We start from the raw sequence: 26,685 nt of genomic DNA on the forward strand, positions 1-26,685 counted from the left end.
ACCAATAGCGTAACCCCCTTTTTTGCATAATAACACACATACAACCCACAATTCCTCCATTCGCTCTGACGAAGAGCTTACGCTCGAAACGCCAGCTTTGAAATTCTTTACTTTGACCAATTCACGTTATCAACTTAGTCGATATTACCCTGTTATACTCTCCTACCGACGTAGCACCACAGTATCTTTAGAAACTTACCCCCTTTACTCAGTTGAGATAGCTTGTTCTGGCTATTCAAATAAGTAACACGGATGATAACACTTACTAAATTGCGCTTAAGAATAGCCAGCATATAACCGTCGTAATTGCTTTCCAGTATTATGGAGACATAATGCTACAAACGTCTCCTCTAAAACCAATGATATAACTGCAATCAGAATATATATATATATATTATTAGACATTTTGGTGTGTAGTATCGCTGAGTATTTTTACGAGTTGTACCGTATTTTGACGAGCACCTTTAGGCTTATCAAAATACAAACAACGAGTAAAAAAAAACTAAGCAATATTTCACACTAAAAGGTCTAATAAGTTATTTATTATCCAACCCCTCTTTTGGTGCCAAGTGTCATTTCTTGGAAGGCGGGAAATGCTATGAGGATAAAGAAGCGTAGCGGGCGCAGCCGACCGGTTAAACAGGTGTTTTACAGTACAAAATAACTAACTGTACAATATCGCAGGATAATTGCGCTCTATGGTTATACGTTTGATATTTTCCCGGTTAATTGTTGTCTTACGGAACGAACAGCTTTCTTATTTCTTGGCTCATAGGCGAGTTTTCTTTTTCTGCATTTTGATCAGGAATATGGGCATCTCTCAAATAAGTGGGACTTGTAGCTGTCACAAGGTTTAAAATGAGGCCATAATTACCACTCTCTTTAAAAATTTATCTCTAAAATTGGCATTCCACCTTTTGTAGGCCAGCCCCATTGCAAAAATCAGCTAGGTGCATCGAAATCCTACAAATATGCAATGATAGTGATTCAGTCGATGAAAGCAAAGTTTGTCACCTTTCTTAGCGTCGAAAGGCGAAGTTCACGGTGACATAGCTGTGAAATCATACCTCACACTCATCAATGTTGTTTTAACACCGCAGGAAACTTTAAACTTTCATCGTTGAGTTCTGTTGACGACGTCTGTGTTGGTGGAAACGCTTCTTTCAAGATCGATTTAACCGGCGATTTATATAACCTTAGATACTACTGGGGACAACAACACTCATACTTGCCGAAAAATGAACATTTTGAGGAGAAGGCGGATGGGAAAATTCTGAATATAATCAACGCTTCAGCTATACATGCTGGAGTATATACTTTTTATGTTAAAACTAAAGAGTGGTATTTGGTTCAGTCCATTTCGTTTGAGTTGAAAGTTCGTGGTAAGATCATTGCTACTTGCAAACATAATATAGTCTCTTAGGAAACATCATACAGACCTTTGCGACAGTTTTATTCTTTTCAATTCTGTACATGGAATCCTCTCTTCTTCCTTCCTTCCTTTCATCCATCCATTTATTTATTTCTCCATCTGAATGTCTAATCCATCTGCAATCGGTATGTCCATCCATCCGTTTGCCCATCCATCCACCCACCCCTCCCATCCTTTTTTTCGCCTCCCTTCTTAATTTTTCCTCATTTCCTAACTTTGTTTCCTTTTCCTGCTCTATATTTTATTTCATTAGAAGGAATAAAGCTAGGCATCTCATTAACATCATAATTCATATGCTAATATTTGTTACACCTCAGATCAGCGTTGGTAATGTGTTTCATTGATAAGAATGTATCATAAATCGTGTTTATGGTAAGCAGAAATGGCAAGTTTTCTGGCTTCCGAATCAATTTTGCAGATCTCTACCTAAACACTTTGGTCAAAAGTCCGGTTATCGTACAGGTTGGTGATAACACTATCTTGAAAGTAGAGAAATCAGATTTGGGCACCTTAGATTGGAAGCACAATGGAAACCTATTGTCTGGTGGCGAACCTCACCTCACCTTTTTGACTCCCAGAAAAACCGAGTTGGAAATTTCTGATGCAGGCCCGGAGCAGGCAGGAGTTTATGAGGTTTTCCTCAAAGAGGGCGGATGTGTGAAACGTAAAGAAATTCGAGTCCAAACAGGTCTGTATTGTTTGGTCATTTTTTTCAAGCTCCCGGAAGTTGTGATAGGTCAAAATGAAGTAAATATAAAGTTTAGAATAGCCAGCGACTGTTTTTTCTTATGCTGATTATACATTCATACCACAGGGGAAATCAAAATTTGGTCGATGAACTCTCATTTAGACATCTGTGTTGGTGAAAAAGCTTCCTTTGCAGTAGAAGTTAACAGCAATTTTCATGGCTATGATTTCCACGTTATTTGGAGTCATAACATGGTTCCTGAAGTACACGAAAACGAGCATTTTTCTCTGCGGATGAATAATACGGCGCTGTATGTCCACAATGCTTTACCTTCTCACTCTGGAAACTACACCGCCTTTGCAGTTTTAATGCAGAATGGGTCACCTGTCGACTCTGTATACTCCTTTACTTCTGTTGTTTTAAGAGTTAGTGGTAAGAAAATTTACTTATGAATTGAAAACGTCCTTACCCTTTCCCGTACACAAATATTTACCCATCTGTCCTCTTCCTTCATTTCTTTCTCCTCTTCTCCGTATTATTTTCTCTCTCATCTTAGTTATTCCCCTCTATCTCATTTATTTTTATCTTCTTTCTACTTTCTATCTTCTTTTTTTTGTTCAAATGTTTAAGTTTACTAAATTATGTTTCTATGACCTTAACGGATGCAAATGATTGTCACTCGATTTTCGAGATAATTTAATCATTTGGATTTAGTTTGCCATAGATGGTTTATTGTGGCGCGTTTTATTGTCAAAATAATCCAACAATCATACTTTTAAAAGGACAGACAATTTAATCATCCCAATTCTACTATTCTGCAGATGTATTCCTGAATACCTCGGTTGAGAGTCCTATTAAAATAAAGGCTGAGGATTCTGCTATGTTGAAAGTTGAGAAATCAGACCTGGGCGCCTTATTTTGGACGCATGGTGAAGAATTGGTGAACGATAAGGACCCTCACTACACCTTTTTAAACGCTGATAAAACCGAGCTGGAAATAATAAAAGCAAGCCCGGAGCAAGCGGGAATCTACGAAATTTTACTCAAAGAGGGCAGATGCGAGATAAGAAAAATCATTGAAGTGCAGCTATATGGAGAAGGTTTGTCCCTTGCTGTTTCAGAGGATTCAGAGGATTCAGAGTTTTGGGCGATCACGAACACTTTTCTGGTTTACATCGAAATCTTCCTAGGATTTTTCTCCCGCGAGTGGTACATTATACCTGTTGCTGGAGTGGGATTGGTTCTTTTAATCTTTGTGTTGGTCAAAAACTTTGGTAGGCTGAGAAAGAAGGAAAAAAGGTAAACAAAAAAGCATATTATCACAGTACTAAATACTATCTCGGATTACAATTGAAGGGAAGACAAAGAAACAAAAATTAGGTTATATCTGAAGCCCATATATGTAAGAAAGAAATACATGTAAAGGACATTTAACCTTTTCGCAAACATATCTGGTTAAAAACCACCTTCATTTCTAGATGGATTTTTAATGATAATTTGTATCGCCTGGCTATTTTGAGTGTAAATCTCCAGTTTTAAATTTAATCTTAGCCTTGGGAACATGTAATATAATTTTTATCATGACACAGCTTATGGAACAATTTTCAATTAAATGTTACCGCTGACTTTATCGATTTTGCCTCACCTGACTTCAGGAACGTACATCGGATGAACCTGTTACACAAGGAGTCAGTATCTAAACTCTAAGCTGCTATGAAATACTTTCTTCCTTTTTCTAGTTACATATTTTTGTGGTGAAGTTGCATTGAGTTTGTTTGTTACATCTTTTTTTGCCACATTTTAAATGACAGACATCAGGAAGTTGAAGAAGGACCACCCAGGAAGCATCTTGTATTGCAGAAACCAATTGACTCAATTCAAAATGACCTCATCTACACATCCGCTAACCAAGCATATCCATCTTACGCGGACGACTTATCCATCAGCAATACGTACGCGAACATGAACAGTCGTATCCCGTCGTCCGCTTTGAGTCCGTACGGGCACGGACCCCATTACAGTGGTATTATACCAGCTCACGATTCGCTTACCGGGCCAACCGTCCCACCTCCAACCGAAGAATATTTAGAGACCGAGACGTCCACCGAAGGGAGCGACTACTATAGTGCCTATAGTACCCTATAGGTTTTGGTTTGTTTGCTTCCTTATGTAATCGTTTTGGTTTTTAAAAAGTACAATTAAAAAGTTCAATTATTCAGTGAGTGTCATGGAAGAGTCATGGTATTCGCGAAAATCATACACAACCACAAAGCAATGCATCGGAAAAGATGGCAAAGACTTTTCATCATCATTATCACGCGAGAATTGCAGCGACAGGGTAGTAAAAGTATAAACTGGATCTGAATTGGAAAAAGTTTGTGAGCTTCTCGCATGTCAGAGAACATTGTAAGGTGACCTATACGTGTAAAAGATCGCTTCCTATGCACTTTTCCCAAACATTTTGATTGGACTAATTTAATCCTTGAGATCAACATGTATTGCTTAGTGTGTCTTGGCTTTTTATTTTTCCCTTGGGGTTTAAAAGAATCATGATAAAATTGAGAGCGAAAGAGACATTACACTGCACCAATGGTTGCGAAGACGATTAGTGGTAATGGTCTCTCAAAGTTTCCTTTTGTCGCAAAGACAGCCTTGGTAAACTGTAAAAAGTCAACGATAACTGGTAAGCATCGCTGCAAAAAATACACCCAATTGCCATCGAGTTCTCTGTAACTCAGCCCTATGAGACATCCTCTCTTAACCGTACTGAAAGATACGTTGAAAAGACTCAGCCGAACTTATAAGTTACAACAAAACAGATCTAAGGATTCTACAGAGTCCAAGGATTCCAAGTTGATTGGAATCGTTGACAGTAAATACCTGTAGTCTTCAATGGAGATTTTACGGGCGAGTGGTACATTGCGGTGAAAGACGCAAAGAAAAAAACGCGCTGTTGCGCATGTTGTGTTGGATGATCCTCATTACACCATAGAAAATCAAGTCACTATACAGCTCCTCTTCCAAAGTACCAAACTTACTCAGTCATTGACTTGCTAGTATAACCTGTCACTTCGAGTCATCCCAGGTCCTTTCGTTTAGACTTTCCCAGTCCACCAGTATCAACGCTGACTTTAGGATTCTTACGCCCTAACTGAGGATCGCGATTCTAATTATCATGATGACTTCAAAGAACTCGTTTAGGTTTCGATGAATTGATATGTAATAAATTAATATTTTCAACCTCAAACACCCTTATAAGCTTCATATTCGTTCTGTGGTCTTATTAAGACCTTTAATTACAGGTTAACGCACTCAGCGAGTGAATTATCGGGATTTACCTGCACGAATAAAGGGGGTAAGTTTTTAGATAAACTGTGGAGCTGCGTCGGCGGGAGAGTATAACAGGGTAATTTAGTGTTATCAGCTTAGTTGAAACAGTAAATTGGCCATCGTAAAGAGTTTCAAGGATGACGCTTCGAGCGCAAGCCCTTCTTCAGAGCGATTGGAGGAATTGTGGGTTGTGTGTGGGTTTACATACAGAAAATGAAGCCACGCTATAAGTGGGAAAATGATATCGAGAAAAAAGAAAAATATAGGTTGAATGAAAAGCGCTCGTTGATACCGTGGAGATTAAGAGTGCCGATTTGGAAGATAAATTTTTGTTCTAGAGTTTTACGGCTTTCCGAAATGAAATGAACGAGATATTTCATTTCGAGTTCACTGTCTGTGAACGAGTACCGTTAAATCCCGACAATTTACAAAGAAACACTGCATTGAAACCAATATATACTGGGTAGACCAGACAGAATGTTGATTTTAAATTTAAACACCTCAACTAGCTTGAATGAAAAATTTAAAATTCGCAACGTCACCTTTCAAAATAGATATTCCTCAGGCAGTTGCTTTCTTGATGTTTTTAGGAATTGCATCATCAAGAAGAGAATCAATGTCTGCATCTGATAAATCGTCACATTTGAGTCAGCCGAAGCCGAGGTGTAATGACAGAGGTGCGTTGAATCTATACTACGGCTATTACACCACGATGATGACCTCAAGGAGGTTGTTTCTTAACAACCCAGTATCACGTGGTACAAGTTAGCCAATCAGAAAATTGGAATTCGTACAGTATATGAAAGTTAAATAATAATTAAGAATAACTAATGTAGAACGTTTGAGATAGATATGAGATAGACATGATAACTTCAGCAGTGGTATAATATGGCTTGATTCTCGGACAATAATCGCCACCGCTTGTCGTGTTTGGGTTTGTCTACTGACCCTGCTTTGAGTCCTCAACTGCAGTTCTTCTTTTGGTTTTATTTGTCAAAGATCGATTTTTTTCCCGGCCTGATGTATCGAGTAATTTGTGCCATTTCAAAAGTCTAGAGAAATTGTTTGGGTCATTGTTCTAAAAAGGTATTTAATGTGCCAAGGTTCACAGAAAAGCCATTTCTTATTCTAAAAGATGATTCCATTTTACGAACCGCTCTCTCCGAATCCCTTATCACTTCGATGAAATTCGAACACCTCTCAAACCAAAGAACAAAAACGACATTCTGATTGGTGCGAGATACATACCCTAAAAGATCTGATTGGTGCGAGCAACATACTACTCTCTGTAGGAGAACATACATGTTATTTTTTTTTTAAATAAAAAAAATAACTGAAAATTGTCAACCATGGGATTACTAATTGATCCAAATTTTCCAAACTGACATAATGAGAATCGTTTGGCAGACAGTAAGGAGAATAACTAATGAGATCTTGGGAGTTAAAGGGTTAAAGGAGGAATGGAGAGCGGAAGAACTGGGAACGGGGAACTGGGGACGGGAAATGAAGAATGCACAATGGGCAATGAGTAATAGGTAATGGGCAATGGGCAATGGGCAATGGGCAATGGGCAATGGGCAATGGGCAATGGGCAATGGGCAATGGGCAATGGGCAATGGGCAATGGGCAATGGGCAATGGGCAATGGGCAATGGGCAATGGGTAATGGGCAATGGGCAATGGGCAATGGGCAATGGGCAATGGGCAATGGGCAATGGGCAATGGGCAATGGGCAATGGGCAATGGGCAATGGGCAATGGGCAATGGGCAATGGGCAATGGGCAATGGGCAATGGGCAATGGGCAATGGGCAATGAGAATCGGGAATGGGAGTGGGGAACGGGGAATGGAGAATGGGCAATGGGCAGTGGAAAATGGGAAATGGAAAATGAGAATTAGAAAATGAAAAATGGGGAATGGGAAAATGAAAGAGGAAATTTAAATGGGATAATATATATTTTTCTGACTTATTGTTTGTTATGCGGTTTTTTTTTCATCTTTTTTCAGTGGTCATAACCAATATCCACGCTTTTTTGTTTCAAAAACATTCGATTAGAAAAACTTACCAAATTTTCGCTAAGGGAGGCTTCCAAAACATTCATGTTTAGCTGTCATGATATGTAAGATATGCAAGGATAAAATTTCACCTGGAAAAAAATTACTTTGGTCCGCTAGTCTTATTTGGCGTGCGATGGCAGAATTTCCCTCGTCCACCTGATCCTTTTTCTTTCGAGTGGAATGAATTTGAGCGCCGCTTTAATTCAAATGTCTGTGACTCGTACCCTGGGAGCGGTGAAACTGGCAGCAATTTAGAAAACATATGGCTTCTACGAGAAATTCTCCTTCCGTAGCAAGTATTGAAGCCAGCACAGGTAGCGCAAGTGTCAACGGAAACGAAAAAATTCTCGCGATATTTTTTTTTCTATTTCTTTTAGAGTGAGGAAGGTTTGTGATTGACGTATGATTCAATCAGTGAAGTTTTCATCAATGGATATTAGTTTGATGCGACCGCCTCCAAAATTTGGAAAGAGCAAAAATGTTGCCAATCTTTGGTTTGCAAAAAAATGAAAAATACTTGAATTCACTTTAGTGCGACTCGGCCCTGATAGAGGTTTTCTTGATCAGAAGCGGTTCCAGCTAGCAGTTGCAGCGAAAATGAAAAATCATATCTAAGAATAATCGCACGTCCTTAAGACAAGCCAAGCTGATAATTAATTTAAAAGGTTGCAAATGGTAATCTACTTAAATAGTTTTAGCACGTGATGTATCAGACTCCTGAACTTCTGTGGGTTTCCCACAGATATGAATAACCTCTTCCTTAAAGTGTGAACAAAAACCCGAACGGAGCCTCGATTTGGGATTCCCTCCTTCGGGAATTTGAGTGAAATTATCATAGAGATTATTTTCGTATTGCGCTAAACTTCAGATAGTGACTTAACGAAACTGGTCAGGGTAACTTCTTTCCTTGTCATCAATTTATTCCGTTTCTTTAATTTTGACCCAAAGCGTTTTTGATAGAGAATCTGGATATTGATAATGACCGCTGAAAAATATATGTTCCGCATTATAAAAAGTAAGTCTAATAAGAAAAAATCATTTTTTCTCTTTAAACTTGATTTCCTATTTTCAATTTCCCATCCCCCATTCCCGCCCTTAGTGACATACCATGCACTCCTGTTTTTTTTTTTTTTGTTTTTATTGTCTTTTTTCCGCATGTCTTTAAAAGTGTAACTATCAGGTGCACTCGAGGTCTTCTTAGTCCTTAACTTAAATTCTGATAAACCCATCGAACGGTTTTCGATCTTTAAGGCCTGTTTACATGGAGGTGGGGGACCACAGGTAGGTGAGGTAACCTGTCTTGGCGGGGTAACCCGCTTGTCCATATAATTTCTTATTTTATTTTGATCACGTTTACATGATAGGTAGGGTAACCCTGTCAGCCGGGGAGTCAATTTGCCATGTAAACGTGTCAAGGTGGAGTAACCCGTCTAGCCGGGGTCGCGTTCATGGCAAAAAGCTCAAAAGCGAAGCATGTATGTTTTAAAACTTTGTACATTTCCTAGCCGTCTCATGGCAGAAATCACCAGAAACCGCAACGGACACCCAAGGAGTGTAAAATGTTCACATTTCGGAATATTTAGCGTTATAAATCAACCATATTTGGTTTCCAAAACTATTTCGTTTAACGCATTAAGTCAACGGTTCCTCGCGAAACCAAACACCGCGTAATAACGCGTGACGCTTTCATGAATAAATACATATGTGTCCGAGAATTAATCTTTCGTCTTTCTCGAGATGTGAGCTTGGGACGCCTCTACTCAAACTCCTTAATTGCAAGCGCAACAGCAACCTAAAAAAACCTCACTCCAGCACCCCGGGGTTGTAAGATTATATGTAAACGCGCTTTATTTTTCGATCATGGCTAGGCGGGTTACCTCACCTACCTGGGGTCCCCCACTTTCATGTAAACAGGCCCTTAAAGAATCAATGTCTGAGCACTAAGCTACTATATACTTTTTCCCCTTCTGGTAAAATGTTATGCTTACGTTTAAATTCATTCATTGCACCCATCTTTTTTAGCCCCAACAAAAATGAAAGACATGAGGACGTTAAAAAAGAAAAACTTTGGGAGCATGTTGAAAGACATTATGTGGTTGAAAATCCACCACCCAGGCAGCTGGTAGCGAGGTCATCTACGCATCCGTTGACCAAACATATTCAGCGTAGGCGGACGACTTAACCATCAACAATACGTGCGCGAACATAAAAAATCGTATCCCGTCCCCCACTTTGGGTCATTATGGGCACGGAACCCATTACAGTGGTATTACACCAGGCCACGATTCACTTATGGGGCCAACTGTCCCACCTCCGAATCAAGTATTCACGGAGGCAGAGAAGTCCAGTGACGGGAGCGACATTGACTATGACAGCGACTACTAGATTATTTTATCTTTTAATTCGTCATGTAATCGTTGTGATTTTTTTAGAAAGTATCATTAAAATTACAATTACCCAAGAAGTCATTAGGTGTCAGAAAGCAGTTATGGTACGTTAAAATTGTATGCATAGCAATACGCTAACGCAAAGATACAATCAATCACTTATCCTACTTTTTAAATGAGAAAAGCACCCTGTTTTCGTCTTTAGAACCTCAACCACACAGTTAGTGTTACAGATATGTTGGGACACATAAGAAACGAGACAAACGAAGAATTGACTAATTACAAAAATTTAGAGCAGAGTTCGCAGCGCGCAAAATAGTACGAAAAAGTAGTAACCCATCAAGCCGAAAAAATTTGGACGTATGACCGTACGACCGACCGTACAAGGTGCTACTTTTAGCATGCGCGACCAACTGTACCACGGGCACTATCTCAGCCATTAATGGAGGAGCGAGGGATCTAGGGAGAAGGTAATGCGCAGGCGATATGAGGTGCCATTCCCGCCAAAATTCAGCCCTTCTGTTTTTTCGTAAAATGGTGCTTGCATTTTCGTAAATGGTGCTTACATTTCTGCCTACGTTTTTTTTTAAATGGTGCCTCGATTTTATAAATGGTCCCTATAATATTGTAAATGCTGCCATGTTTTTTAAAATGGTGACAGTTGTTTTCATAAACGGTGCCTATCGTTGCGTAAATGCTGCCCCTATTTTATGTAATTTGTGGCTATTTTTCCTTAATTGGTGCTAAGAATCTTCTTTAATGATTTCTTTACTTTTGTAAATGCTGGCTCGAGTCAATTTTGGTAAATGGTGCTCTTTACTGAAAAAATATGATGCAGCAGTTCGGAGACTAACCCAGCCCTGTTTACGGAGCAAAACCTGCTAACTAGTCATTTGCCGCGTTCCTCTCACTCTTCCGTCAGCATGGCGGACGACCTTGCGAATGCGGCGACGATGCTGTCAATGGCCGTTAAATTGAAAATTGAAAATGTCTGTTGTAGTTTAACAAACCCCGTTGAAACGTTGGATATCGATGAAGCACCAGGGAACATATATCAAATCTTAAACGCTGTTAATTGTTTGGATTCTCTGATGAGATTGCCATATGATGTGTATCGAAACATTTCCGCATTAAGAAACATTCTGAAAAACTCAAGCCGAACGTCAACGAGAACTCTTAGAGTCAACACTAGTATATGAGGTCGCACATCATATGACATTACGCAAGATCAGCTACAGTCACTGATTGGCCTGAGGTTTACAGTTCCACAAATTGCCGAGTTACTTCAGGTATCAACGAGAACCATCGAACACCGCCTCGCTGAATATAGTGGTTTAGCAAGAGGACGGGAACGTCACTTCAGAACGGGAAAGCGCGCGGATAATCTGGACACGACTCTATTTCGACTTCCGTTGTTAGCGTTGCCGTTCTCCCTATCAAGTTCAGGACGCCATTTCGCTGGTTTTCCTGTTAAGGCTAAAGCAAGAGGACGGGAACGTCATTTCAGAACGGCGCGCGCAGTAAAAATGTCGATAAGAAACTGTGTCGAGAACGTCGACGCGTTGAGTTGAAAAGTGATTTAGCAGTCTTTGCATCGAGAATCCTCACCTCGGCTTGTTAAAGATCACCATTACCTTTGAATCTTTGGTTTCAGAGACCACTCTAAGGACAACGAAATTATCCTCTTTGAGAGTTATGTAACAAGCGCCAACAGAGGATAGTTATAGATACGGCACGTAAGTTGTTAATATGAATCCACATGGCGATTAAACTTTGAAACTATTCCATTCCAGTTTAGTCTCGAGTCTGCTGATTCATCTATCAAATTTTTAAGCCTACTACATAGTTCTTTTTTTTCTATGATTTGTGTCGCTGTCATTCGTTTCGTGCTACTAGATTTCAGCACTACTCGTTTTTCTTCATAATTCTGTAAAGGATAGTTTGGAAATCGTCGTCGTTTTTCCCCTTGTTTACTGAATATTCTTCTCAATTATGACAGGAAATCTCTTTTGAGCACCACCTTCTTATAATTGAAATGCATTTTGAACGGAATTATCAGGAGTTATGGCGAAACCACGTAGGAACCAAGCGACCCAATGATGGAGTTGTTTACGATGAGTTCCTATTTATCCGTGAAAGAATGAAATTAACTCAAACTAGTCCCAACGAAACGGTTAGACTTCGTTACTGTTTTATTTTTTGTTTGTTTTTTTTTGTTTTTGTTTATTTTAATTTTTTTTAATGAGTGAAGTCGTTCAAGACTGAATCAAATTAGTCGATTTAGAAAGCCGTGCCGAAGTCAAGTTGACTGTCATTTTATTTCGAAGCGAGAGCATGACTTTCTTGTCTTAGTTTTCATCGGCGTTGATAAAAAATTTCAAACATAAAAAAAGTGCATACTTGAGCTATTCTCAATTTTATTTCATACCTGACTTCAATTCGCAGAAAAGTTTTCAATCACGGTAAAAACGACAGTAACAAAAAATCACACTGAATAATACAGTAGATAAGCGTCGTGATATTTCATTTTGATAAACTTCAACATGAAGAAAGTTTAATTTATTGATGAATTGGTTCATAATAAAATTAAAATTCTTAGAGTTTTCATACAGGATTAAAGAAATGTATCGAAGAACACCCCTTTCGCTGTTTTAAGCCTTGCTCAATAACAAGTGTGCTGAGCCCTAAAATCTTGGATACGGGGCTTGCCAACGATTGTGTTTCCTTTCGAGAATTTAGCGTAAATGAAATTCAGACAGCGACGGCGTGGCCTTCCAAAGGAAAAAATGACTTTTTTTAAAGAAACGAGAGAATTAACACTGCCGTGTTATGCTGAAAATTTACTTTCCGACGATGAATTTCTCGTTTTATGTGGGTAAGTGCCATTGAACAATATTACTTTAACACTGTCCGCAAAAATAGGGGTAGCATTGATTTGAATGACCTGATGCAGTGTTTTTTTTAAGGACATGGCTAAAATTTAACGAAAAGTCATTTGCCTATATACGGCAGTATATAAAAAGAACTGCTTGATCTTACAAGTTTGGAGCAAATGTAAGAACAAAAGATCACTATTATCACTTCTGTTGCTGTATATTAAAATTAGGAAGCTATGGGTTGATCAATACAGTAAATACCTTAAGTTTATTACTTTGCTTTTTTTCTTTACTTTAGAGGGTAGGAGGCATGATGCAGGGATGTTGCATGATTCTGGGCCACTTCACGACCTGGAAGCCTATGCCTACTCAGAAACAGGGCTACCAATGTGTTTGTATGGCGACCCTGCTTACCCCCTAAGAGTCTATCTTCGGGGGCCATTCCAGAACCCCCACCTTACTCCCTTGATGGAAGCAAACAACAGTTCGACGAGTTCAGTAAGGGTGTCTGTAGAGTGGTTATTTGGAGATATCATAAAATATTTCAAGTTCGTGGATTTCAAAAAGAATCTCAAGATAGGAATGCGCAGCATTGGAAAGATGTACATTGTTTGTGCGCTTCTCCAAAATGCTTTGAGTTGCTTGTATGGCAATAATACTGCTACAATTTTTTGACCTTGAGCTTCCCACCCTGCAAGACTATTTTGCACAGCTGATGTGTTGAAGAAAAGAGAACTTTATCTTCTTATAAAAATTTATAACTTGAAACAGTTATGATATGCAATAACTTGGTTACCTTATGAAATTTGAGGAGCAACCCCTCCCAATTAGCTGATTAAAAAAAATGCATATAAACCTATCATGGTCAAGGGTTGTTGGGTTTAGTAGAGTTTGTGAGACACAAAATTTCAGACTCTTGTTATAAACTTATATTCAACATGTACAGTCGAACAATTTTGACCAATAAATTAACAACAAAATTTTTAAGCCTAATTTGTCTTTTTTCGTACCAGCTTCTGCATGACTGAGAAGCCACCAAAGTTTCTAAAGGCATTCATCATAATGAGCGAATTTAAATGATTATAACATGAAAATGTAAACATTTCTTTCATAAATGCCATTGTCCTATGAAAGTTTATGAACATAAATTAAAATCTCTCTCTGCAAAGTGCCATTCAAAAGGACACCATTGGCCTACAACAACAAATTGAGTTATGATAATTAACAATTAATTCTTCTCTTTAGGCAACATTTTTTCCATGAGGGTGAGCAATGCATGATTCATCTGCTGTTGTTGCTGTAATATCAACAGTGTTTGGCTTTGTTGATCTTTCCTTCACTGTAGCTCTTCCTCTCTCAGAGAATGTTCTAACTTTGCTTTTTCTCTGAGAAATTCTACTGCATCACTGCCACTTCTCCTTTTTTAACTCGTGAATTGCGCGCATGCGCAAGAGCGAGTTATAGATACGATGTGGGGAATGGCATTCGCTCGCTCGATTGGTCGATTCCTGTAAACTTTTTTTAGATTTTAGGCTTTTGAGTGCATTTGATAGTTTTTGGCGAGCAATAAACAGACGAAATGGCGACCTTTGTTGCTAAGAATAGTGGTGGGGTGAAAAAGAAGCCAATGATAATCTTAAAAGAGTTTTTTTTTTTCGTTTTAGTTTCAACAAGCGGCGCCAGCGACTAGCAGGCATGCAAGGATTCACACTGAAATAACAGAACAACCTTCGTTTTTCATAATTTAATTTACAGTCCTTGAACTTGAAAACAATCCGAAGATTCATTGAAAATATCACTTACTGCGAAGCGCTCGGAGTTTACAGATGTTCAAAAGCTTTTTCTGTGAGATTGAGGACAAAATTGATCATTACGTTTCGTCGCGTGTATTTTTCCTGTGTGAAGCAACAGAAGATGCCGACGACTGACGAAATTACAAGTTAACACGAAAATCAAATAACACCTAAACAAACAATTTTTTAGCTACCGATTTTCAGTGAATTTTTAAAGAACAATTTTCTTTTAAGTTTCAAGACAATTTGAAGATTCAACATACATACAACGTACTAAAATGCGAAAGTTACATACCACAAAATTGATAAATAGCTAGGCCTGAAATGAAATTCTATCTTGTTATTGATGATACGTTGCCTAGCACGTGACTTAAATCTACCCAGGCGGAGATCCAAGATGACGGTGGCAGGCTTGGCTTAGTTATATCACTCAAAACTCGTCCCCTTTTTTCTCATTTGATAAAGAGGGAATCGTTAATGTTTTCATTAGACAATATTGCCTTTATTTTCTAATATTTACAATGAAAGACAGTAAATTTCACTTTTCACCCACATTTACTTCCAACCTTTTCTTTTGAACCAGAAACAAAAATGATAGACGTTTAAAACACATGACATCATCCACCCTTGTCAAATGTAATAGCATGATCATTTCAATTGTAATGCCTTCTTATCCCAACGTTACTTTGTTTCTATGCTACATTAGCGAACACTGAAGTACTGCTCATACTCTAGATATGACAATCAACCACAAAATTCCCTAAACCAGATAACATTAAACATAATCTAAAAAATCATATGTCAATTCACGAGTTTGCTCACAGAGCACTTTGATTTCTTTTTGGCTCCTTCCTCTCCATCCTCTCCACCTCTTTTACTGGTGTTTCCAAACCGTTCCATAGCCTTAATCCATATTTCTTCTGCTGCCTTTTTATCAGCTTCAGCTTTCTTCTTTCCTTCTTTATCACTGTCAATAGCATGATCTTCTTTTCCAATAAGATGTTCAATGATCTCATCAAGTTCTCCAACCTCAGCATCTATTCCAGTTGCTTGGATTTCTTCTGACATCCTTCCTTTATACTTTGTGCATAACAGTGTCCAACGATCGTGACATAACCGTTTTGCAACTTTAAACTTTGGGTAATCCATTGCATTTAAATTACTAGCAATAGAATCCCATAATTGACCCCTTTCTGGAGTGCCCTTCTTGTACTGAAAAAGATTCCAGGTAACATTTAGACAAAAAAAGATTGTTTGTTTTGTTTATTTGTGATTGATAGCTGCACATGCAACAGAGAACAGAAACAGGCTAATTTGAAATTCTGGTGTGATTGTTTGGTTGTCCATGAAACATACAAATTTTACTTTACAACAATTATTGTAAAAGTTCCAACACCAGACATGAAAAGCTATTTTTCAGTTGAACCAGGACAAGAATAAACCCATAGCAACCATTTATAGCTAGATCATTTGCATATTTTTGTGTTGTAAGAATTAAAATTCAGCATTCCTGCATGCGTAATTAGCAATGAATTTTAGAAACTACAGCATCTCAGAATTTCGTTAGATTGGAAAATCTTTCAAACTTTTGAATGGAGAAAGTTCCAACAGATGCAGTAATATCGAATTCTTAATTTGACACATAAATTCATTATTTACTACGCATGCATGAATACTGAATTTCGAAATCTGACTAACGAAAGCTAGAAAGTTCAATATAAATAATCGATCCATTCATGGAGTCTTGGCCTGGTTCGACCGTAAAAAAAACCATTTGTCACAAAAAGACAATTCAATATCCAGCTGTGTACTTCGGAAAGCTCCCTCAAATCATAAATGTCCGTTTAAAGAAAAGTTAAGTTTATTGGAGGCACTGATTTCTCAAGAAAATATAACTCACATATTTGCACTGCGGTGGAAAGATGAAATTAGGAGATCCTCGCAGCTATGAACACTACTGAAACGATTAGTTGTAAATAGGACCTGAAAAAAATTTCAGGCCCGTACGGGATTTGAACCCATGACCTCTGCGATACCGGTGCAGCGCTCTACCAATTGAGCTAACAAGCCAAAGTAGAACAAGCAAGTGGGCCAATGATGCATAAAAGTATTGGGCTATACATTGGTGCTTACGACAGTGCCCACTATAAAAATCCTTCATTCTATGTTCAGCCCCTCCCATAACTTTTCTTATGGTTGAACAATAACAACAACAACTTGCGATGAAGAACAATAACATTCTGAGGAATAGAGAATTGTTGTGAGTATCAGAAAACCCACATACCTTCTTTGTCTTAAATGGCATTATTGACAAAGTATATTTATTTCTTTACCTTCATTTACGAAATGTTTTTGTCCTCTTTGATCGCAAGAACAACTTCTGGTGGGGGTGTGCCACCCGCTTGTTTAAACTCTTACCCATTTTAGACCAAAATGTGCGATTTTCCCTACCCAATTTCAGACCAGACTCTTAAAAATGGCAAAAATCTATTACCTATTTCAGACAAGCAGGCAAAAAATACCTAATTTCAGGCCAAAATGTCCAAAATCCATACCCGTTTCCAGACCGGAATAACTAAAAAACTATACTGTTTGGGGCAGCACACCTATATAGCTTATATAAGGGAGTACCTCCGGGAAGTGGTATTATTAAGTCATAGCAACAGCAACCGTGAGGATGACAAAGTATATTTAGTATTTGTTTTTATTAACTTAATTTCTTTATTCTCTTTGATCGCAAGAATAACTTGCAATCAACGACAATGATAACTTGCGATCAACAACAATAATATTCTCAGGAATAGAGAAGTCTTGTGAGGGTTAGAAAACCTGCATACTTCTTTGCCTTAAGTGGCATTTCTAAATTATTATAACAGGAATAGTGAGGATGACAAAGTATATTTAGTTCTATATCTTCATTTACATAGTTTTTGTCCTCTTTGATTGCTAGGATAACTAACGATCGACAAAAACAACAAGTTGTGATCAATAACGTTTTGAGGAATAGAGAAGTCTTGTGAGGACCAGAAAACCCACATATTTCTTTGCCTTAAGTGGCATTATTAAAATGGCAAAAGCAACAGTGAGGATGACAAATTATTAATACTTAGTTCTTTACCTTCATTGTCTTAATTTCTTTGTCTTCTTTGATCGCAAGAATAATTTGTGATCAAAAACAACAACAATAACTTGCTATCAACAACAATAACATTCCGAGGAATAGAAAAGTCTTGTGACGATCAGAAAAGCTGCAAACTTCTTTGCGTAAATGGCATTATTAAATTTTAGCAACAGCGACAGTGAGGATGACAAAGTATATTTACTTGTTTATCTTCATTGACTTCATTTTTTTGTCCTCCATGTAAATCTGAAATGAGATTTGTTTTACCAAGAGGAGAGTTTGGACTATTAATTTCCTGGACATGTTATTTGACTTTGTTTCGAGATTATATCCCTCGACTTCCGGAAGTGACTGAAACATGCCATCCAGGGTTTCTCGGTTGCAGTAAAACCTACTCAAGTTTTCCTTATTTTCATCAGCAATAATATTAATGATATATGCTGATACATCCACTGACAGGCTTACTTTAAGCGTGCTTATTTTGCAGGGGGAACACAGTGTATAAGGTCATCAGGGGTGTCTTCATCGTAGTCGTTGCGATGTTCGCAGTTTACTCAGACATGTTGTTTGTTGATATCGATGGCCAGGATGCTTCCTGAGATTTCATAAACTTCTTTCGCCTTGGGTTTCAATCGAGCAGCTGCTACATCATCGTCGGGGGAAAGTTAATTAATAGCTTCAGAAACAGCAATGCTTGGGTCTTGCGAACCATTAAGGTACTTCGTAACGTTGTCAATGAATGAAATAAGGTGACTGATACCCATTTATGAAGAAGGCTTAATTTCGTATTTTGATGCGGTATTGTTTCGCAGTTTGATAGCGGAGGGGGAGGTGTTGGAGCCTATTAGAAACCGCAAAACCGTAGAAAAAATCATCCAAAACCGAAAAACCGCGCGCGCAAAACATTCTACATTGCATCACAATCATATTTCTGAAAGGATTTGAAGAACAAATTGACCAGCTTAGAGGCGATCGACTTGTTACTGACAATGGATTTGCTTTTCAAGACGTTTGTGTTCTTCTTTTTTCTCCTTTTGTGTAAAGGTAAGAAAAACCTCTCTTCACTTAGCTGTATAACAAATAAACCATGCGACTTTGTTAAAAAAAATACACGAGACAAAAAGAGAACAAAAGAGAACGAGCAAGTTCTCATCAACACTTGAAAGTACAAACCTAAAATTAGTAACCGCTGTGGTAATGAGAGTTATTCCCGTGAAATGACATGATTTGAATATTTTTTCCGTTATGCTGCATTCTATTAACCTTAAGTTTTTCCCAAGTATTTGCCTTTTTTAAATTTAACTTTGTCTCGTGGTTTATCCGGCAGTTCACTTTATGCGTTGCATGGTCTGACACTGGTGGACTCTAAAACATTATGGTCGTACAGGCTCTACAAAGTGTCAGAGTAAGACATGATTTCGGGGAAGCTATGGTTGTAATTTTCTTTGAAACACCAAAAGTGTACACTGAAAAATCAATGATTGGTCCTGATTCCGTTGCAGACTGACAACAGCTAAGAATAATGCAGGCCCTAGTGCCCTTTTTGTGTGTTAATTCCTTACCCTATCACCAAATTTTGCTCCGAAAAGGGCCCTTTCTCTGGTAAGAGAAAATTCAAAGACGAAAAAAGATTATTGCTTTCAGGAATAAAGAAAGTATTCCACGACTTGAAAGACTCTTCTCTAGAACCAGAATGATATTTACGTAGACTATAAGAGTACAAAGCATCTCTGTAAACTTTTAACTAAGTCACGTGATTTCTTTTATTTTAATTTTGATGGTTTAACTGATCAGTGTAAACCAAAATATAACGATACGTATATGTATTCTTGAGATATGGTTGAGTCAATCTTAAAACAATGTTTAAATATCTTATTGGGATTGATTGACTTAACCATCAGACACTGTTGGGCAGCCATTCTGAGTTCGACGAATATCCATAGAAATCAATAAACTATCGGTTTTTGTTGGTGTTTGTTGGATTCGGAGTGACTGCTTAGAAGTGTCTGAGACATATATTGCTTTAATATTTAAAAGAAGTTGTATATAAATTTTTATATTTTTAGATAAATTTATATATATTATTTATTAATATTATTTATGTCATATTAATTTTGTTTTAACACGACCCCACAAGCCTCTGGCTTTAGGTATTTACTGTGTTTAAATAAAGTTTTATTATTATGATTATATACTTATAAGTTTATTTCTCTAATAGAAGGGGAATGCTATAAAGTTTGGTCACTCGACCCAACTGTTGATGCTTGTGCTGGTCAAATGCCTAAACTCAGAGTAAAGATTTCTGGTGAACATGAAGATGATGTCAACGTACTCTGGCGTTACAAAAATAAATTAGTCAAGAACGGAGGGCATTATGGTATAGGATATGGAGGAATATATCTTGTTGTATACGACGCCTTGCCTGTTCATTCAGGATGGTACTATGCAACTGTTTATCGAAAGAGTGATGTTCGTAAACTTGGCGCAACACAGTTCCTTTTGACAGTGCGAGGTAAGATTACTTTTATACAAACTGTTCCGTGCCCTTTCAAAGAACAAAGTAATTGTAAAGATATCAGTGGTCTTTATTCGATCCTCCCTCCCAAATCTTTTAACTTCTCTATTTTTGTTATCAAATAGCACAATTTCAATTCTATCAATACCATGAAACGAAAAGTACTCTTCTATCTCTATCTTACAGAAGTCCACTTAAAACGTCTTGTCCCGGATACCGTAAGGATAATGCGTACAACTTCAACCATCTTGAAAGTTGAGAAATCACAGTTGGGCTTTTTAGCATGGACGCATAATGGAAAGGATGTGTACGGCAAGGAACCTGGTTTAAATTTTTTAAATCCAAGTAAAACCCAACTACTAATTTCTAATGCCCGAGCGGAGCATGGGGGTAAATACGAGGTTATACTCAGAGAAGGCGAATGCAAGTTGAAGAAAGAAATTAATGTGGATATAATAGGTTTGTGAGTTAGTAAGCTCAGTTGAGATCGGGTAATTTAGTATTATCAACTGAGTTGATATCGTAAATTGGCCACCGAAAAGAGTTTTAAAGCCGATTTTTGGAGCGTCAGCCCTTTGTCAGAGCGGGTAGAGGAATAAACGAACTGTGTGTGTTTATATGCAGAAATGGAGCTACGCTAATTGTAGTTCGAACGCGGCGAAGGAAGATAAGTTTAATTCAGTTCTCAGTGAGGGCTTAAATTTTGTTCTCTTTTCCAAAAAGCCTAACAAAATTTCAGTTAAGCAAGGCGTTGAAAAGTTCCGCGGCGAAGGAAGATCAGTTCTTAGTAAGGGCTTAAATTTTGTTCCCATTTCCGAAAAACCCGACCAATTTTCATTTAAGCAAGATGTTGAAAATATCCTTCGCCGCATTCAGTTAAATGCCTTTTTTACGATAAGGAAGACGATTTTAACACCTCGAACAAAGATACTTTTTAAAACACTTCAGTCGAAATGGACTCCCCCAGAGGGTCAATTCGCATCTTAAGATTTTTTAATCAAAAAAATGTTATCACGATATTAACAAACTTAAATTCAATCGAAACGCTAAATTTTTCAGCCTTTCTTCGGAAGAATGGTTGGCACTAAAAAGTCTAAAAGAACGCAAAGACACAGTTATCAAAGCGGCCGAAAAGGAGGCGCAGTCGTTGTTAGGGAGGCCGAACTCTACCAAGAAGAGGCTTTGCGATAACTTTCTGACACCTCTTGTTATGATAAAGTTGACAAAGGTCTCACTTTCATCAACTAAAACATCGTCAAAAACACGATAAACGACCAATTTTCGGTCAGTACAACGGCTCAAAACCTGAACTCTACGGTCGCTTCATTAACGACTGCATCGGAGCTACCTCCTCTACCAGAGAGGAACTCACTCAATTTATAAGCGCTGTCAATTTCTCTCCTCCGGCTCTGAATTATACCTGGGAAATTTCCGACACTTCTTCGGTTTTTCTGGACATCAAAATTTTAATTGAAGGCAACGGTCTATGCACTACTACAAACCTACAAATTCACATAGTTACTTGTTGTATTCATCTTTGCATCCATTACATATCAAGAACTCTATACTTTTTTTACAGTTTCTCAGTCTTCGTCGTTTACGTAGTTTAGGTTACGTAAAAAAGATTCAGAAACTGGCACTGTCTTTTCGCAACCTCCATAATTTCATTTAAACGCGTAAAAAACAAATAGGCAGCTTTTTGGTCAAAAGTTGATTTCAAACCAATGACTAACCTGGAACTGTCAAATGCACTCGCTCACGGTGCAAAACTTTTCCATTCATTCATAACGTTGAGAAAAGGTTGGGACCCAAGAGATCCATCAAGGTCACTGATCACTTCACGAGCACCTCTGCCGATGTCATCTATTGCATAACTTGCACTTATTTAAAAAAGTTATACATTGGTGAAACAGGAAGACTTTTAGATGACCAATTCCGAGAACACCTTCGCGACGCAGAAAGATATGACATGGACGCATCCAAATCAGTCGCTAGACTCTAAATCTCCCTTATCATTCTAAGCAGCATATGACAATTCGCAGAGGTAGTTCAGAAAGTCGCAAATCTTTAAACCAAAAACTTTATCTTTCAAATCAGCACTCCTAATGCCTCCGGTATCAACGAGCGCTTTTCATTCAACTAATTGATTTTTGTTTTCCCGTCACCATATTTTCACCAATAGCGTAACCCCCTTTTTTGCATAATAACACACATACAGCCCACAATTCCTCCATTCGCTCTGACGAAGAGCTTACGCTCGAAACGCCAGCTTTGAAATTCTTTACTTTGACCAATTCACGTTATCAACTTAGTCGATATTACCCTGTTATACTCTCCTACCGACGTAGCACCACAGTATCTTTAGAAACTTACCCCCTTTACTCAGTTGAGATAGCTTGTTCTGGCTATTCAAATAAGTAACACGGATGATAACACTTACTAAATTGCGCTTAAGAATAGCCAGCATATAACAGTCGTAATTGCTTTCCAGTATTATGGAGACATAATGCTACAAACTTCTCCTCTAAAACCAATGATATAACTGCAATCAGAATATATATATCTTATTAGACATTTTGGTGTGTAGTATCGCTGAGTATTTTTACGAGTTGTACCGTATTTTGACGAGCACCTTTAGGCTTATCAAAATACAAACAACGAGTAAAATAACTAAGCAATATTTCACACTAAAAGGTCTAATAAGTTATTTATTATCCAACCCCTCTTTTGGTGCCAAGTGTCATTTCTTGGAAGGCGGGAAATGCTATGAGGATAAAGAAGCGTAGCGGGCGCAGCCGACCGGTTAAACAGGTGTTTTACAGTACAAAATAACTAACTGTACAATATCGCAGGATAATTGCGCTCTATGGTTATACGTTTGATATTTTCCCGGTTAATTGTTGTCTTACGGAACGAACAGCTTTCTTATTTCTTGGCTCATAGGCGAGTTTTCTTTTTCTGCATTTTGATCAGGAATATGGGCATCTCTCAAATAAGTGGGACTTGTAGCTGTCATAAGGTTTAAAATGAGGCCATAATTACCACTCTCTTTAAAAATTTATCTCTAAAATTGGCATTCCACCTTTTGTAGGCCAGCCCCATTGCAAAAATCAGCTAGGTGCATCGAAATCCTACAAATATGCAATGATAGTGATTCAGTCGATGAAAGCAAAGTGTGTCATCTTTCTCAGCGTTGAAAGGCGAAGTTCACGGTGACATAGCTGTGAAATCATACCTCACACTCATCAATGTTGTTTTAACACCGCAGGAAACTTTAAACTTTCATCGTTGAGTTCTGTTGACAACGTCTGTGTTGGTGGAAACGCTTCTTTCAAGATCGATTTAACCGGCGATTTATATAACCTTAGATACTACTGGGGACAACAACACTCATACTTGCCGAAAAATGAACATTTTGAGGAGAAGGCGGATGGGAAAATTCTGAATATAATCAACGCTTCAGCTATACATGCTGGAGTATATACTTTTTATGTTAAAACTAAAGAGTGGTATTTGGTTCAGTCCATTTCGTTTGAGTTGAAAGTTCGTGGTAAGATCATTGCTACTTGCAAACATAATATAGTCTCTTAGGAAACATCATACAGACCTTTGCGACAGTTTTATTCTTTTCAATTCTGTACATGGAATCCTCTCTTCTTCCTTCCTTCCTTTCATCCATCCATTTATTTATTTCTCCATCTGAATGTCTAATCCATCTGCAATCGGTATGTCCATCCATCCGTTTGCCCATCCATCCACCCACCCCTCCCATCCTTTTTTTTCGCATCCCTTCTTAATTTTTCCTCATTTCCTAACTTTGTTTCCTTTTCCTGCTCTATATTTTATTTCATTAGAAGGAATAAAGCTAGGCATCTCATTAACATCATAATTCATATGCTAATATTTGTTACATCTCAGATCAGCGTTGGTAATGTGTTTCATTGATAAGAACGTATCATAAATCGTGTTTATGGTAAGCAGAAATGGCAAGTTTTCTGGCTTCCGAATCAATTTTGCAGATCCCTACCTAAACACTTTGGTCAAAAGTCCGGTTATCGTACAGGTTGGTGATAACACTATCTTGAAAGTAGAGAAATCAGATTTGGGCACCTTAGATTGGAAGCACAATGGAAACCTATTGTCTGGTGGCGAACCTCACCTCACCTTTTTGACTCCCAGAAAAACCGAGTTGGAAATTTCTGATGCAGGCCCGGAGCAGGCAGGAGTTTATGAGGTTTTCCTCAAAGAGGGCGGATGTGTGAAACGTAAAGAAATTCGAGTCCAAACAGGTCTGTATTGTTTGGTCATTTTTTTCAAGCTCCCGGAAGTTGTGATAGGTCAAAATGAAGTAAATATAAAGTTTAGAATAGCCAGCGACTGTTTTTTCTTATGCTGATTATACATTCATACCACAGGGGAAATCAAAATTTGGTCGATGAACTCTCATTTAGACATCTGTGTTGGTGAAAAAGCTTCCTTTGCAGTAGAAGTTAACAGCAATTTTCATGGCTATGATTTCCACGTTATTTGGAGTCATAACATGGTTCCTGAAGTACACGAAAACGAGCATTTTTCTCTGCGGATGAATAATACGGCGCTGTATGTCCACAATGCTTTACCTTCTCACTCTGGAAACTACACCGCCTTTGCAGTTTTAATGCAGAATGGGTCACCTGTCGACTCTGTATACTCCTTTACTTCTGTTGTTTTAAGAGTTAGTGGTAAGAAAATTTACTTATGAATTGAAAACGTCCTTACCCTTTCCCGTACACAAATATTTACCCATCTGTCCTCTTCCTTCATTTCTTTCTCCTCTTCTCCGTATTATTTTCTCTCTCATCTTAGTTATTCCCCTCTATCTCATTTATTTTTATCTTCTTTTTTTTGTTCAAATGTTTAAGTTTACTAAATTATGTTTGTATGACCTTAACGGATGCAAATGATTGTCACTCGATTTTCGAGATAATTTAATCATTTGGATTTAGTTTGCCATAGATGGTTTATTGTGGCGCGTTTTATTGTCAAAATAATCCAACAATCATACTTTTAAAAGGACAGACAATTTAATCATCCCAATTCTACTATTCTGCAGATGTATTCCTGAATACCTCGGTTGAGAGTCCTATTAAAATAAAGGCTGAGGATTCTGCTATGTTGAAAGTTGAGAAATCAGACCTGGGCGCCTTATTTTGGACGCATGGTGAAGAATTGGTGAACGATAAGGACCCTCACTACACCTTTTTAAACGCTGATAAAACCGAGCTGGAAATAGTAAAAGCAAGCCCGGAGCAAGCGGGAATCTACGAAATTTTACTCAAAGAGGGCAGATGCGAGATAAGAAAAATCATTGAAGTGCAGCTATATGGAGAAGGTTTGTCCCTTGCTGTTTCAGAGGATTCAGAGGATTCAGAGTTTTGGGCGATCACGAACACTTTTCTGGTTTACATCGAAATCTTCCTAGGATTTTTCTCCCGCGAGTGGTACATTATACCTGTTGCTGGAGTGGGATTGGTTCTTTTAATCTTTGTGTTGGTCAAAAACTTTGGTAGGCTGAGAAAGAAGGAAAAAAGGTAAACAAAAAAGCATATTATCACAGTACTAAATACTATCTCGGATTACAATTGAAGGGAAGACAAAGAAACAAAAATTAGGTTATATCTGAAGCCCATATGTAAGAAAGAAATACATGTAAAGGACATTTAACCTTTTCGCAAACATATCTGGTTAAAAACCACCTTTATTTCTAGATGGATTTTTAATGATAATTTGTATCGCCTGGCTATTTTGAGTGTAAATCTCCAGTTTTAAATTTAATCTTAGCCTTGGGAACATGTAATATAATTTTTATCATGACACAGCTTATGGAACAATTTTCAATTAAATGTTACCGCTGACTTTATCGATTTTGCCTCACCTGACTTCAGGAACGTACATCGGATGAACCTGTTACACAAGGAGTCAGTATCTAAACTCTAAGCTGCTATGAAATACTTTCTTCCTTTTTCTAGTTACATATTTTTGTGGTGAAGTTGCATTGAATTTGTTTGTTACATCTTTTTTTGCCACATTTTAAATGACAGACATCAGGAAGTTGAAGAAGGACCACCCAGGAAGCATCTTGTATTGCAGAAACCAATTGACTCAATTCAAAATGACCTCATCTACACATCCGCTAACCAAGCATATCCATCTTACGCGGACGACTTATCCATCAGCAATACGTACGCGAACATGAACAGTCGTATCCCGTCGTCCGCTTTGAGTCCGTACGGGCACGGACCCCATTACAGTGGTATTATACCAGCTCACGATTCGCTTACCGGGCCAACCGTCCCACCTCCAACCGAAGAATATTTAGAGACCGAGACGTCCACCGAAGGGAGCGACTACTATAGTGCCTATAGTACCCTATAGGTTTTGGTTTGTTTGCTTCCTTATGTAATCGTTTTGGTTTTTAAAAAGTACAATTAAAAAGTTCAATTATTCA

General features: G+C 38.0%; 2 protein-coding genes across 2 annotated transcripts; both read left to right on the forward strand.

Annotated features, from left to right (window-relative positions):
- The first annotated feature begins 809 nt into the window (after positions 1-809).
- Positions 810-4,338, forward strand: LOC149050057 (uncharacterized). The gene is made up of 6 exons (XM_089192061.1): positions 810-828; positions 1,101-1,382; positions 1,851-2,120; positions 2,247-2,552; positions 2,942-3,419; positions 3,932-4,338. The coding sequence occupies exons 1-6, from the start codon at positions 810-812 to the stop codon at positions 4,263-4,265; spliced, it is 1,689 nt and encodes a 562-aa protein (XP_089048187.1). The 3' UTR covers positions 4,266-4,338.
- A 15,622-nt stretch (positions 4,339-19,960) lies between these two features.
- LOC149050058 (titin-like) lies at positions 19,961-26,685 on the forward strand. Its single transcript, XM_089192069.1, has 7 exons — positions 19,961-20,195; positions 20,385-20,657; positions 23,467-23,748; positions 24,218-24,487; positions 24,614-24,919; positions 25,291-25,768; positions 26,279-26,685. The coding sequence occupies exons 1-7, from the start codon at positions 19,961-19,963 to the stop codon at positions 26,610-26,612; spliced, it is 2,178 nt and encodes a 725-aa protein (XP_089048195.1). The 3' UTR covers positions 26,613-26,685.

Source organism: Pocillopora damicornis, chromosome 2 (assembly GCF_964200805.1).
Source record: "Pocillopora damicornis chromosome 2, jaPocDami1.2, whole genome shotgun sequence".
Taxonomy (NCBI): Eukaryota; Metazoa; Cnidaria; class Anthozoa; order Scleractinia; family Pocilloporidae; genus Pocillopora; species Pocillopora damicornis.

Bases quoted from the DNA above. Each gene is read 5' to 3' on its own strand.
- LOC149050057 (XM_089192061.1), top strand. The intron at 1,383-1,850 runs GTAAGATCATTG...TCAATTTTGCAG, and splicing joins GTTTGAGTTGAAAGTTCGTG to ATCTCTACCTAAACACTTTG. The intron at 2,121-2,246 runs GTCTGTATTGTT...TTCATACCACAG, and splicing joins AGAAATTCGAGTCCAAACAG to GGGAAATCAAAATTTGGTCG.
- LOC149050058 (XM_089192069.1), top strand. From the start codon at position 19,961: ATGCCTAAACTCAGAGTAAAGATTTCTGGTGAACATGAAGATGATGTC. The intron at 24,488-24,613 runs GTCTGTATTGTT...TTCATACCACAG, and splicing joins AGAAATTCGAGTCCAAACAG to GGGAAATCAAAATTTGGTCG. The intron at 24,920-25,290 runs GTAAGAAAATTT...ACTATTCTGCAG, and splicing joins TGTTGTTTTAAGAGTTAGTG to ATGTATTCCTGAATACCTCG.